The sequence below is a fragment of the Podarcis liolepis genome, assembly GCF_965112155.1.
Source record: "Podarcis liolepis genome assembly, chromosome: 5".
Classification (NCBI taxonomy): domain Eukaryota; kingdom Metazoa; phylum Chordata; class Lepidosauria; order Squamata; family Lacertidae; genus Podarcis; species Podarcis liolepis.
Window position 1 is genome coordinate 77773583 of NC_139556.1, and position 11760 is coordinate 77785342.

General features: G+C 47.2%; 1 protein-coding gene across 7 annotated transcripts; it reads right to left on the reverse strand.

Moving 5' to 3' along the window:
* Positions 1–214: 214 nt before the first annotated feature.
* ZIC4 (Zic family member 4) lies at positions 215–11318 on the reverse strand. Of its 7 annotated transcripts, none has more exons than XR_014526405.1 (4): positions 9868–11318; positions 4478–4945; positions 1918–2043; positions 215–650 (listed from the first exon to the last, which is right to left on the reverse strand). XR_014526405.1 is itself a non-coding variant. In XM_083504233.1 (4 exons), the coding sequence occupies exons 1-4, from the start codon at positions 11054–11056 to the stop codon at positions 3942–3944; spliced, it is 1566 nt and encodes a 521-aa protein (XP_083360359.1). In that variant the 5' UTR covers positions 11057–11315; the 3' UTR covers positions 2053–3941. The 7 variants fall into 7 exon arrangements, 6 of the variants coding, with proteins under 6 accessions (XP_083360357.1, XP_083360360.1, XP_083360359.1 ...); XM_083504233.1 differs by lacking the exons at positions 215–650; positions 1918–2043 and adding an exon at positions 2053–4086 and having other exon boundaries at positions 4603–4945; positions 9868–10506; positions 10618–11315; XM_083504231.1 differs by lacking the exon at positions 215–650 and having other exon boundaries at positions 1022–2043.
* Positions 11319–11760: the final 442 nt, after the last annotated feature.

The window sequence follows — 11760 nt, forward strand, 5'->3', positions numbered from 1 at the left end:
TCCCAGCTAACGGGGCAGAGGGAGTTTGACAGAGGGGAGAACAAATCGCTGACAAAGAACCTTTTTACGTTTCATCAGCGTTGTTAGGGCGACGAGGAGGAATTTCTCAGATAATAACTCCCACTTCAAAGATTTTTCAGCTCAATAGAAATTGGACCATCCTTTTTTATTCAGCCACAAGGGCTAGCACTAAAGACGACTCGACTGTTTGAAATTTTTTTTTTTTGTTCGGCGTGTTTATTTTTCCCCTATTCACTGGGGTACTTGGATAAAATAAACAAGAAGACAATTACTGGAACATGGACTTCTAACTTTCCCGGGACCGTGGCCCATCGTCCGTGGCCTCAGACTTGGGAGTGTCAAGTTCTGTAGCCCTGGAAGGCATTAAACCCTAATTTCTTGGGACATGGTTTTTGCCACACACCTAGGATCTAGTCCTTGTTTGTTTCCGTGAAAGAGTCAAGAAATTCAGAAGATTCCTCAGTCTTTGTTCTGGAAATGGCATCCCTTTCTAGTTCAGTCTCTATCTTCAGCAGTGTGTGTGTGTGTGTGTGTGTGTGTGTGTGTGGATGTGACTGTGTGTGTTTACAAAGAAGGAAATAGTGTCAAAAAGCAACTTAAAGCCGCAGCATTCAGCAAGGAGCTAGATCCTAAGGAGGATGGAGTCAGACACAGAAATATCGAAATGTTACTTGCAAAGCAAAGATCAGCAAATATATACATTTATGAATAAGAATAGTGACACCAGCTACTGTTTGGACCGTGCTTGTAGGATGTCTTAGGAGGGTTAAGGCTAGGGGCGTGGAGACAAGAGTTTTGTGAGCTCACTAGTAAACAAAACTGGTCCACTACTGACTTGCTCCTGAGCAGTCCTATTCTAGCCAGATGGGCTGCTTTGAACAAAAGTGGGTCCTCTGCTATTGAGTCCCAGCCCAGCCCCAGATTTCCATGGGTGCAAAATTTCACTCGACACTGGTAGCTCTTATAAAACCGCCTCGCCCCCTCCCGCCCTCCCCTACTTCGGTTTCTTAATCGCAAAGATCCAAGATGCTGCAACAAAAGCCCTCCTTAGAGAGCAAGCCAGCAAAGCAAGCCAAAGGGGACGAGATGGAGGAAGTCCATCTCTGAGGAAGAGCAGATTGAATGTATTAAGCTAGCATGAAACCAAAGGTCAGTGCAAATGTATCTTAATAGACTGTCTCGAATGGAGTGTGCCTCCTTTTCAAGGGCGCTTGCTATTGCTAGGCTCATTACCATAGCGATCCTAACGTGGCATGTTGATGCACCATAAAGCTCACACTTTCAGCCCCCACCCTCCAACCAAAAAAAAATAAAATAAAAATCAGAGCCTTTGAACAAGGCCGGGCTTGATTAGACCTTTCTCCTTTTCTTTTCCCTCCTTCAAACCCATTTCCTCGCCTTTAGAAAAGTCGCCATCAAATCCCAAAGGCCGTCTCTGATCATGGCCCAGAAGGAGAGAAACAAAAGTGAACTGGCGGACGGCGATTCAGGCGGCCCCCTTTTTCTTCCTGACATTCTTATCCATTCTGATTATGGGCTGGAACAAGGACCCCCATTCGCGTGGGGGTTTTCTTGCCCCGGAAATTCGGAGGGAAAATATGCATACTCCACGTCCATCACGAACACAACATACAAATGTGTGTGTGTGTGTGTGTGTGTGTGTGTGTGTGTGTGTGATGTGGTTTTGGCACTGTTGGGGTGTTTTCTGTTTTTTTATATATATACATCGGTGAGGATGGGAGAAAGAAACTGAGCCGCGAGGGGATGGGGAGAAAGAGAGAGAATCTGTTAGACCTAAATATTATGTCCTTCATGAAAAGACTGGACGGGCTCCAGACTTCGCTTTTCACTCTTTTTAAGTATGACTTGCCTATTGCTATAGAAATCTTAACTCACCATGAAGATTCACCGTTGCGAAGAAATACTTTCATTGTGAGAGACTGCTTTGATGTCTAAGGCATAAGATGCGGGGCTTTTCAGCTGCCTCTGTCTAGATTACCTTGAGAGCAACGGGATAGACATCTGTAACAAGCAAATGAAAAATTAAAGGTGATTAGCCTACACATCCAAAAACCGCTTCTGCAAAGAAAGAAATCAAGAAGAAAAGGGAGAGGGAGGAGGAGGGCCGAGGGACGGAGCCGGGAGGGGGCAACCCAACTCCAGACAAGGTGGAAGCATCTTTCGCAGATGGCCTCCATCCATCCATCTCTACCTTCTCATTTCCACGACGGCTCCACTAGATCAGAGGGAGTAAACGAGCAGCAGCAGTAATGGCAACGAATATCTTGTTTTAATTTTTATCCTGAGAATCGGGACGGGATGGTTATTTCTTTGTTTGCTATGTTTCGTCCATTTAACTCGGCGATCTATTAAGGATCTCTCGCTGAGGCAGTGAGAAGGAATAGGGAACCAAGTCATGCACATTGTTCAAAAGGTAGATAGGTGATAGATGGATTGATACCCAAATAGGTAGACTTTCTTCTATTTTTATTTTTTAATTTTTTAAATGTCAATGCCTGAATGACACCAACCGCCCCATCTTCAGACGTAAGTACCACGGTGTTCACAGTTCACTGGGATGTCCCAATGAACTCAGTGGAACTTACTTCCGAGTAAATAAGCATATGGTCCTGCTGCACAAGGAAGATAGAGAGAAAGAAAGAGTTCAGAAACGTGGGAATGTTAAGGAAGGTGGGAGAGGATATCTTGTTTTGATATTATCCCTCCTCACTCACGCTCAGAGCACATTCCCTTTGGAGCCACATTCCCCTGTGTGTCCATTCTAGGCAACAGGAAAATGTTGTACTTGACTGCTCTAGGGATAATACATTCCACAAGAAATAAGAAATTTCTGTTGCTGGTGGTGTGTACATGGCTAACCCAGAGACTGGGCTGGACGTTTTGCTTCACTCTCCTTCACTGAAGTGAAGGAAATGGCTTTGTAGAAGTGTTTTGGCTAAGATCTTAGAGCGCCTACAGACAAATGGGCCTTTCCATAGTTTAAAAATCGATTAGAATGAACCACGCCCCCTCCCTCATTCCTAAATATACTGCCTGTAAATAAGTTTCATTGAAGTATATGGGTCTTACTACAAAGTGATGCGTTTAGGAGCTACAATCAGTAAATGAAATCCATATAATAATATTTCCACAAGCATTCCACCCCCCCCCCCGTCTGGGGAATTCGCTAGAGACAAGGACTCACATAGGGCTGATAAGAATCATATAGCTTTAGAGACCTCGACATATGTTCAAGATTTTAAAACCATTTTATTTTTACCTTTACAAAAAATAATAATTAATATTTCGAATTGTTATTTTTACATAACTACTGTTGTGCGTTTGAAAACCAGACCACCACTGGGTTTACACCACGGGTTCAGAAAAAATCGACACGTCGTGAATCCTTTTGGACAATCCAAGCAACTCAACACAATTACGTCACTCATAACAACTCCCCCCCCCCTTCTCTCCAATTAACATGGATCTCACCTTCCATCCACTAAGGAATCACAAGAACTCACAATTCAACAGAAATAATGCGAGGGAGGGGGAAGAGAAAAGGAGAATATGTTTATGCATTTAAATCCATTACTAGTGTAAATTAAAATGTACCATAAATCATTAAGCCACCCTTGGGTCTGTTTTATTAGTGACAAGTGGGAAGAATATACTGGTGAAAAAGGGGCAGTAAAGAGATTCCCCCCCCCCGAAAAAAACGTCAACTGAACTGGTAAATTAATCAAAGTATTTAATTGATCGATTTGTTGTACAGTTCGGTAACAAATAATATATTTATAGATACTGATGTTCCTTTTTGGAAAAAAAGCACACGCACACAGCCCCCCCCCCACCCCCGCCAAGAAACCCAATTAAAATCCAGACACTGGGCTAATAAAACTGTCCAAGAAAAAACACCATCACAAGATACCAGCACCGACGATCGCAGCTGTACAGCTAGAAATCCGTATTAAAACACTTTGGTTCATTGATACAAAAGGATGTTTCCATTCAAATCGAGGCCATTGTAAACGTATGGGAAGGAGTTGGTCCGCGGAGTCTGCCCTGGGAGGGTGTAAAATAAAAAGAGCTCATGGAAAGAGGTGCGGGGAGGTGGAGGTGGCGGGAGGGGGGGGGTCTGCTGTCCTCTGTGCCATAATAAATACAAAACGGGGGTGGGGGAGAGAGGGAGGAGGTTTGTCCACCCCCCCCCATGTATCTTCTCTCCGATAGCCTGTGCAGCATTTCTGATCGAAGGTGACTGACTGGGGGAAGAGGGAAGAGGCTGGGGAGGGGGGGAGGGGGAGGGGGCTTGCTCCCTAGGCCTGGGATCGATTTCCGCCCCTCCCCCAAGAACCGGGCCTTGCCGACCCGCCGTTCGTCCAGTGTGAGCCAAGGATCCACAGCACCCCGAAAAGAACAATGCAGTCTCGCCGCCGCCGGCGGGCCATCCTACCGTATTGACTTTAATAAGTGGGCCGGGGCTCGCAGTTCGTGTAAGCGGCCTCTCCCGGGTGAGGTGACGGAGAGTTACTGGGTGGAGTCGGGATGCCGCTGGCCCCTGAGCTCTGACACACGTACCATTCGCTCAGGTTGGCTGCCGCCTGGGTGGAGGAAGCCGCTGCGGGAGGTGGTGGTGGCGGCGGCGGCGGCGGCGGCTGAGGGGGCTCCCGGCCGCAGTCCGACGACGGCGACACCAGCGACGGGGTGGACGACTCGTAGCCCGAGCTGGGAGGTGGGGACTTGCAGTGGACTTTCATGTGCTTCCGCAAGGAGCTGGGGTGCGTGTAGGACTTGTCACAGCCTCGCACTTTGCAGTTGTAGGGCTTGTCGCTCGTGTGCACGTGGGAATGCTTCTTCCTGTCGCTGCTGTTGGCGAAGCGGCGCTCGCAGCCTTCGAACTCGCATTTGAAGGGCTTCTCGCCTGCAAGGAAAAGAGGGAATCCAGGGAGACTTTGCGTAAAGGACCAGGGTGGGGAAAGGTGCGGGTGTGCGGGTTTTATTGGGGTGGCGGGGTGGCGTGTCTGCAGGTCACAGGTTATTGAGCGATGAGCTCTGTGTCGCCCTCGCCCCACCTCGATTTCCCAGCAGTGGCCGTGGAGCCAAACCCAGCAGAAGCGCCTAGCAGCACTGTATGTGAACAGGATTATAAGGGTGTGAGGAGAGAGCTCTAAAGCTGTGGGGTCTTCTGAAATGACAAAGGGGGGAAGCGTCGTGTGTGAGTTTGTGTGTTCATCCCTATCAATGCCTGCCTTCCAGAGGAAGGGTGGAAATGTTCCAGGCCTTGGATGAAGGGCCTGGGGCGACGAGGTGGGACAACGCTTTCTCTTCCCTAGGCTCCTTGCCCATCTTGCTCGCTCCTCTTATCCGTACCGTGTCCGTATGGACACATGTTTCCCATGTCACAAATGCCCCTCCAAGCTCTCTCACCTGACAACCCCTTTACTTCAGAGATGGCTACATAACCTAGGTTAGGATCTGAAACCCCAGAAGCTACGGATTCGTGGCCTTGTGGTGCAGAGCTTCTTACTAGTCTCGGGCACTCCCACATAAACAACTCCACATGCTGCAAGGCGCCTTCTTCTTGCGCGCGCACACAGAGTCGCACAAGAGCTCACATTTGACCTTGCCAATAGGCTTTGGAGGAAAGGGGGATTGCAAAGTAGGCTTCGGAGGAAACGATGAGCAAATGTCAGCAGCCAGCTCATTAAAACCACCGTTTAGATATACCACGGTTGAACCAGTGTTGCACAGGTTTAGAAATCTATCGATCTATCTATATCTAACTCTATCTATCTATCTATCTATCTATCTATCATCTATCTATATCATTATCTATCTATCTATCTATCTATCTATCATCTATCATCTATCTATCCATCTATCTAATCTATCTATCTATCTATCTATCTATCTATCTATCTATCTATCATCTATCTATCATCTATCTATCTATCATAATCTCTTTCACCTCTCTCAAATTCATATGGAAATAACTAAATTAATACATAACCTAACCTAAAGGCAGTTCTGGTAGTTTCTGGAGAATAATCTACGATAGAGTATCTTTCCACTTCATATCCTTAGAATAGATTAATAATCTAGAAGGATCTCAGTAGCATTCTGCTCGGAAAGCCAACGCCTTACTGAGTAGGCCAAGATTTTATTTTGCTATCAAGGAAAACCTGCAGAAACTAACAGACAGGGACCTATTTAGCAGCGGAGAGAAAGAGAAAAACAACGACGCAGTCCATAGTGCATTGTCCATGGGAGAACTCATTGATCTGGCTAGATGATATGCATTGGAAACATATTAAACACCGTAAGCGGGATGAGATATTGGAAAGGTGAGGAGGGGTGAGAGACGGAAGGAAGCCAGATTCCCCAGGAAATCTACTGGAGATAGTCTGTACACCAAATGCTGCATGGGCGATTTTTCACCGATAAAGGAAAACACGTTGAAGCCACGTGCTTTGATGTCTCTACGGGGCACGGATGCCTTATTCTGAAAAACCAACAGACAGAGACGCTTGCGTACGAAAGTCGCGCAAAAAATGATATAACGCATATTTGACAGGGATGGGAATGAAGGTCAGGATACTATGCGTTTCTTAGAGGCAAATGTTGCCAAAATAGCAGGGTAAGTGCATGTGTGTGTTAGTGTGTGTTTGTTTGTGTAGCATTTTTTAAACATGAGTTCCTTAATGAGGCCATGTTGTATATTCAGACTTCAGCACAAAACATTTTTTTAAAAAATTAAAAAAAGCTGTGTCTACTGAATATGCTAAGGCTAAAGTGTTCTTTAAGAAATGTTGGTGGGGTGCTAAGCAACTGCTACTCCCCCCCTACAAAAGCATTCTCTGTCAGTGTAATGATTCAGGGAAATCCGCCGTGCTGGACGGCTAGTTATTGCAAAGAGTAAAATATGGTTCCACATTTTAAAGAATATCCGTGGCAAATACCAATATTGGTCTCAGGCCTGCGAGAAAACGACGTTTTTAGCAGGCTAGGCATGACAAGTGAGGCTCCGTGTGTACCTGCATCGAAAGGTATTTACTCATTTTGCTTTGTTTTGGCGGGGAGAGAAAAGAAAAGGAAGGTCATCTGTATATTTTGACGGCTCTTTAAGTATTTTAATTATAGTTCCTTGTAAAGAAACAGTTTGACCTTCCGCTACTCAGCTGAAATAACAAATCAAGCGGATTGGTGTAGCACAGGCAAGCAGTAAGTTAGGAGGCCCTGGGGAGAGGCCCCGTCATAAACCCAGCGATCGGGCGGAGTGAGTTACATCGTGGTATAAGACGGTCTTGTTTCTCGCGAGCAGCAACAAAAAAATAAATAAATAAAAATGGCCAGCTTCCTTCCACACCTCGGCACCTTGGCAGAGGTAAATAAAGGCCCCGGCCACAAGAAATGATTGCAGAAAGGGGCTCTTCCTTGTTGGCTGTAGCGCATTATCTATGAATGGTTTCAGGCCTAGGGTTAATGTTAGAGTTCCCCCTGTTAAAAGGATAGGATTCCCTGCGCGTAAATATGTATCGGTCAAAAGGAAATGTGCTTGAATGTTTGTCTCTGACCCGCCGCACTTTTGAAAGTGTGTGTTTGGGGGTGGAGAGATGCGGGGGGGGGGGAGAGAGAGAGGAAGAGAGGAAGCGAGGACTGAGGAAGGATGGGGGCAAGGGCGCGCGCGCGCACACACTGCAGCGAGTCGACACCGCCATTTTCTACCCACACTTGTAGCTCTCACAGGACTCGCTGTGGAGAGCAATACGTACAGCTTGGAGATTTTAGCATAATCCTCCCAACTCTGGGACTGGATTAAAGTATTTGCAAAATTCTCGAGGGGGAGGGGAGGAGGGATATTGAGCTTGCCAGCGCCAGCACTATAAATTACAAGTTAAAACATACCTCTCTTACTGCGGCCTAAACACCACCTTGGTCACAATTGTCCCTTGGCCAGTTCTGATGGTAAGGAAGTGATTTTTGCTTTCCTTCTTTTGATACCTGTGCTACGTTATTGTGAATTAAGTTCGTTCTCTCTCCCTCCCTCCTTCCCTCCCTCTCTCTCATCTCCAGAAACCCATTCCTGTCTGCCCAGGCTCAGGGAAACGCAACGTCATTAATATTTGAGAAGGCAATTATTTTCTCGTTTAAATCTAGAACTGTCTTCATGAATAATTTGCAGGAAGTTCTATTGCCATTTCAGAAACATTTGGGTTTGAGAACTTAGGGCGGGGTGGGTCAATCGAAAACGCTGCCTTGTAATAAGGCCTAAGGATTCCACCTCCACTTCTCCCTCTCTCCACCCCAAGCCTAGCCCACCACCACTGCAAAAATAAATTAATTAAGCAGGGAAGTTCAAGCGAAACGACTACATAATGTAGTACATTTTGAATGCTGAACTCCAAGCCCGCACCCTTCCCAGGCACTCAACTGGTTGCACTGATGTAGGTCAAATTTACCAAGAATCCGACCATTTTCTGCTTCATAGACTTCAAAGGAGAAGGCGGCTAAAGGGCAGTAAAAGTTTGTTTACTTAAGAAAAACACTGTAATTAAGGGATGAACTGTGCTCTTCAGTGCTTTCCTACCTAACACGAAGATGCCTTGGTGTCATTCGCATTATTAATATTTTAAATAATATAAGTAACAAAATATTCTCCATCAAATGCACAGCTTTATTTTAAACGTAGTTTTTGGAGGGGGGTAGGAGACTAACCTAACCATACTACAGTTAAGGCTACGACATTTTAGAACTGCAGAAAGAGAAAGAGAAAGAGAGAGAGAGAGAGAGAGAGAGAGAGAGAGAGTCGTTGGGTTGTAAGGATATCTTACAATAGGATTATGTCGTTTTCCTGGGAGTTTATAAGGCTGTGGAGTGTGTGTGCAAAAAACTGCACAGTGGAACGGATTTAATTTTCCAAAAGGGCTTATTTATTATCTTCTGGTGTGTGTGAGAGAGAGAAAGAGAGTCGGATAGGAAGGAATGGAGTGGAGAAGGCAATAAAAAGCTAAGAAGACCGGCTGCTAAACTAACTCTCTACAACTTCACAGGCTGAATTTGGAAGTCTGAAAACTTTATACCGCCAGTTTCATTCATTCACCACAGATGCTTCTGTGGATTCCGAGGTCAAAGAGGGTGTTGGCAAGGTCTTCCCCTTCAAATAACTTTCCTTTCTGTCTTAACGAGAAATTGTACCTATTTCTGACAAAAATTCCCTTCATAATTCTGGCCAATGACCGTTCAAAAAGAACATGCTAGGAAGACAAAATTAACTCCAAGCACACACCACTACTCCCCTCTTTCCTTCCCAGGTTCCTAAAGAGCACCTTCCCATATTTCAATCTCCGTAGCACTTTAAGAAGGAAAAGGCTCTTACGAAGACTTGGGATGAAACATCGCAGGGTTCCTCGTACAAAACAAAAAGAGGGGACCTTGCAGCTGTGCTTTTCTCACAAGGAAGGCGGCAGAAGCAGCATCCCAGCAGCATCACTCAAAACTGCCTAGACAAGTTGCAACTTCCATTGTTCGCTCCTAATTTGCGAGCTTGCATCAAGATTGGATGCTTTTCCGTCTCTATAGGGCTTTTTAACTCTCCCCTCTCCAGGAAATCCCGATCTAAATCATGGAAGACCTTTCTTGCATACGCACATACACATACACGTCAGCATTATGCATCCACACACGCCTCAATTCTTCAAACGAAAGACAACAATCAAAACAAACTATTGATCCGGTCTTCATTGGCTAGTATTAATTCTATGTAGCGGGCGGGGGTGGGGGAGATCGCACATGCAGCAGATAGTTGAACAAAACACGAATGAAGAAAGACCTTTCCATACTGACCTGTGTGCGTCCTTTTGTGGATTTTGAGATTTTCCGAGCGAGCGAAGACTTTCCCGCATCCCGGGAAAGGACAAGGGAAAGGTTTCTCCCCCGTGTGGACTCGGATGTGGTTGACCAGTTTGTATTTGGCCTTGAAAGGCTTCCCTTCTCTGGGACACTCTTCCCAGAAGCAAATGTGGTTGGACTGCTCCGGCCCTCCAACGTGCTCCACGGTGACGTGAGTCACCAGCTCGTGCATGGTGCTGAAAGTTTTCGAGCATAATTTTTTGGGAGTCTGGTCCAGTTCGATCCACTTGCAGATGAGCTCCTGCTTGATGGGCTGCCTCATGTAGCGGAAGAAAGCCCCAGGGCCGTGGTGTGGAGCTAAATTCACGTTCAGGTTCATGCCACCGTAGCCGTGGAAGGAGGAAGCAGCAAAAGGATCTGTCCTGGAGACTGGTACTGGCGTGAAAGGTTCAGACCTGGCATACATTTCTCCAGGTAGCCCCAGCCTTATCTGTCCGTTTAGATGGCCACCTGGAGCTGCATGGGGAGGTTGCTCATGGTGGAGTCCAGTAAAAAGCGAGGGAGTTCCGGCTTCTGAGTGGTGGTGGTGGAGGTGGTGGTGGTGGTGGTGAGCATGGTGTCCGGGGTAGCTACCTGTTGTTGAGACAAACATTCCATGGTGAGAACCTGTAGCAGCAGAGTGTTGATAAGGGAGCCCTGGCATGACTGGGGCTGTCAGATCTCTGCGCAGGAAGAATTCCCTACCTGATGAAAGAGCATGACTTGGGTGAGGGACTGCGTAAGGGACTGTTGTTGACTGCGTCGGGCCAAATGCTCCCGCTGGACTGGGTACCACCTCGGCTTGGCCTGTCACAGGATGGTGGGGATGAGGCTGAGGGGCAGGGCTGAGCTTAAGGGCCGCTGAGTGATGAGGAGGATGAGAGTGGTGGCGGTGGTGATGATGATGATGGAGAGGATGGTAGTGGTGCCCCATGTGTTCTGACCGGAATGGACTCAGCCCGAGGCGGCTTTCTGCAGCGTACTCCCCAGGGTGCGTGGGAACCATGGAGTGGGGATGCCCGGCGAAGCCTGTCATGCTCTGAGGGGAGTGGTGATGGTGGCGGTGATGACGATGACGAGGAGCCCCTGCCAAGCCTAGTAATTTCAGCGCCGTGTTCCGTTTGGAGAGTGAAGCAGAGTCCATTACTGGGCTCCCCCAAAGCCTCCAAGCTCTCCTGGTTCTACTACAATTCTAAAAAGTCACCTGACGCCGAGGAGGGGGGAGCGAGGGAGAAAGAGGAAGAGCGAAAGAGCGGTGGAAAAACTTTTTTGAAAGTCCCCCCCCCCCACCCGCAAAGAAAAAAGGTTTTTCCCCTCCCTCTCTCTTGGTCTGGACTATTTGGCTTTGTTTTGTTTTTGCTCCCCGCTCCCCCCCTTCCCCTTTCTTTTCTCCCCCTCCTCTTCCATTATTTTGTGTGTGTGTGTGTGTTTCCTCCTTCCTTTTTTTTTTTAATGCCTACGTGGAATCCCATACGCTTTGAGAAGCAGCAGCAGGACGCTGGGAGGCTACTGAATAGCGCTTCACAGACTAGGCTCCAACCCAGAGAGCTAAACAATCAGGGCGGTCGCTGATTGGCCCAAGCTGCCTGACCGAAGTCAGCGCTGACAGGTCCCCGCTGAAGTCTGAAAAGATTTAGGAAGGGGTAAAGGGGCGGGGAGGGAGGAAGAGGACTCAGGAAGCAGTGCGCCTGCGCTGCGTTTGTGGATAATCCCCCCCCCCAAGCTCCTTCCCTTTCTCCTCCTCCTCTTCCCCCTTTGCCCCCTCCCTCTCTAGCCCTAACCAGTGCGCCGAGCTTGTCCGGTGTTTGCATTTACTCCCCGCATTTTGTTTTTATCTGCGTTTAACTG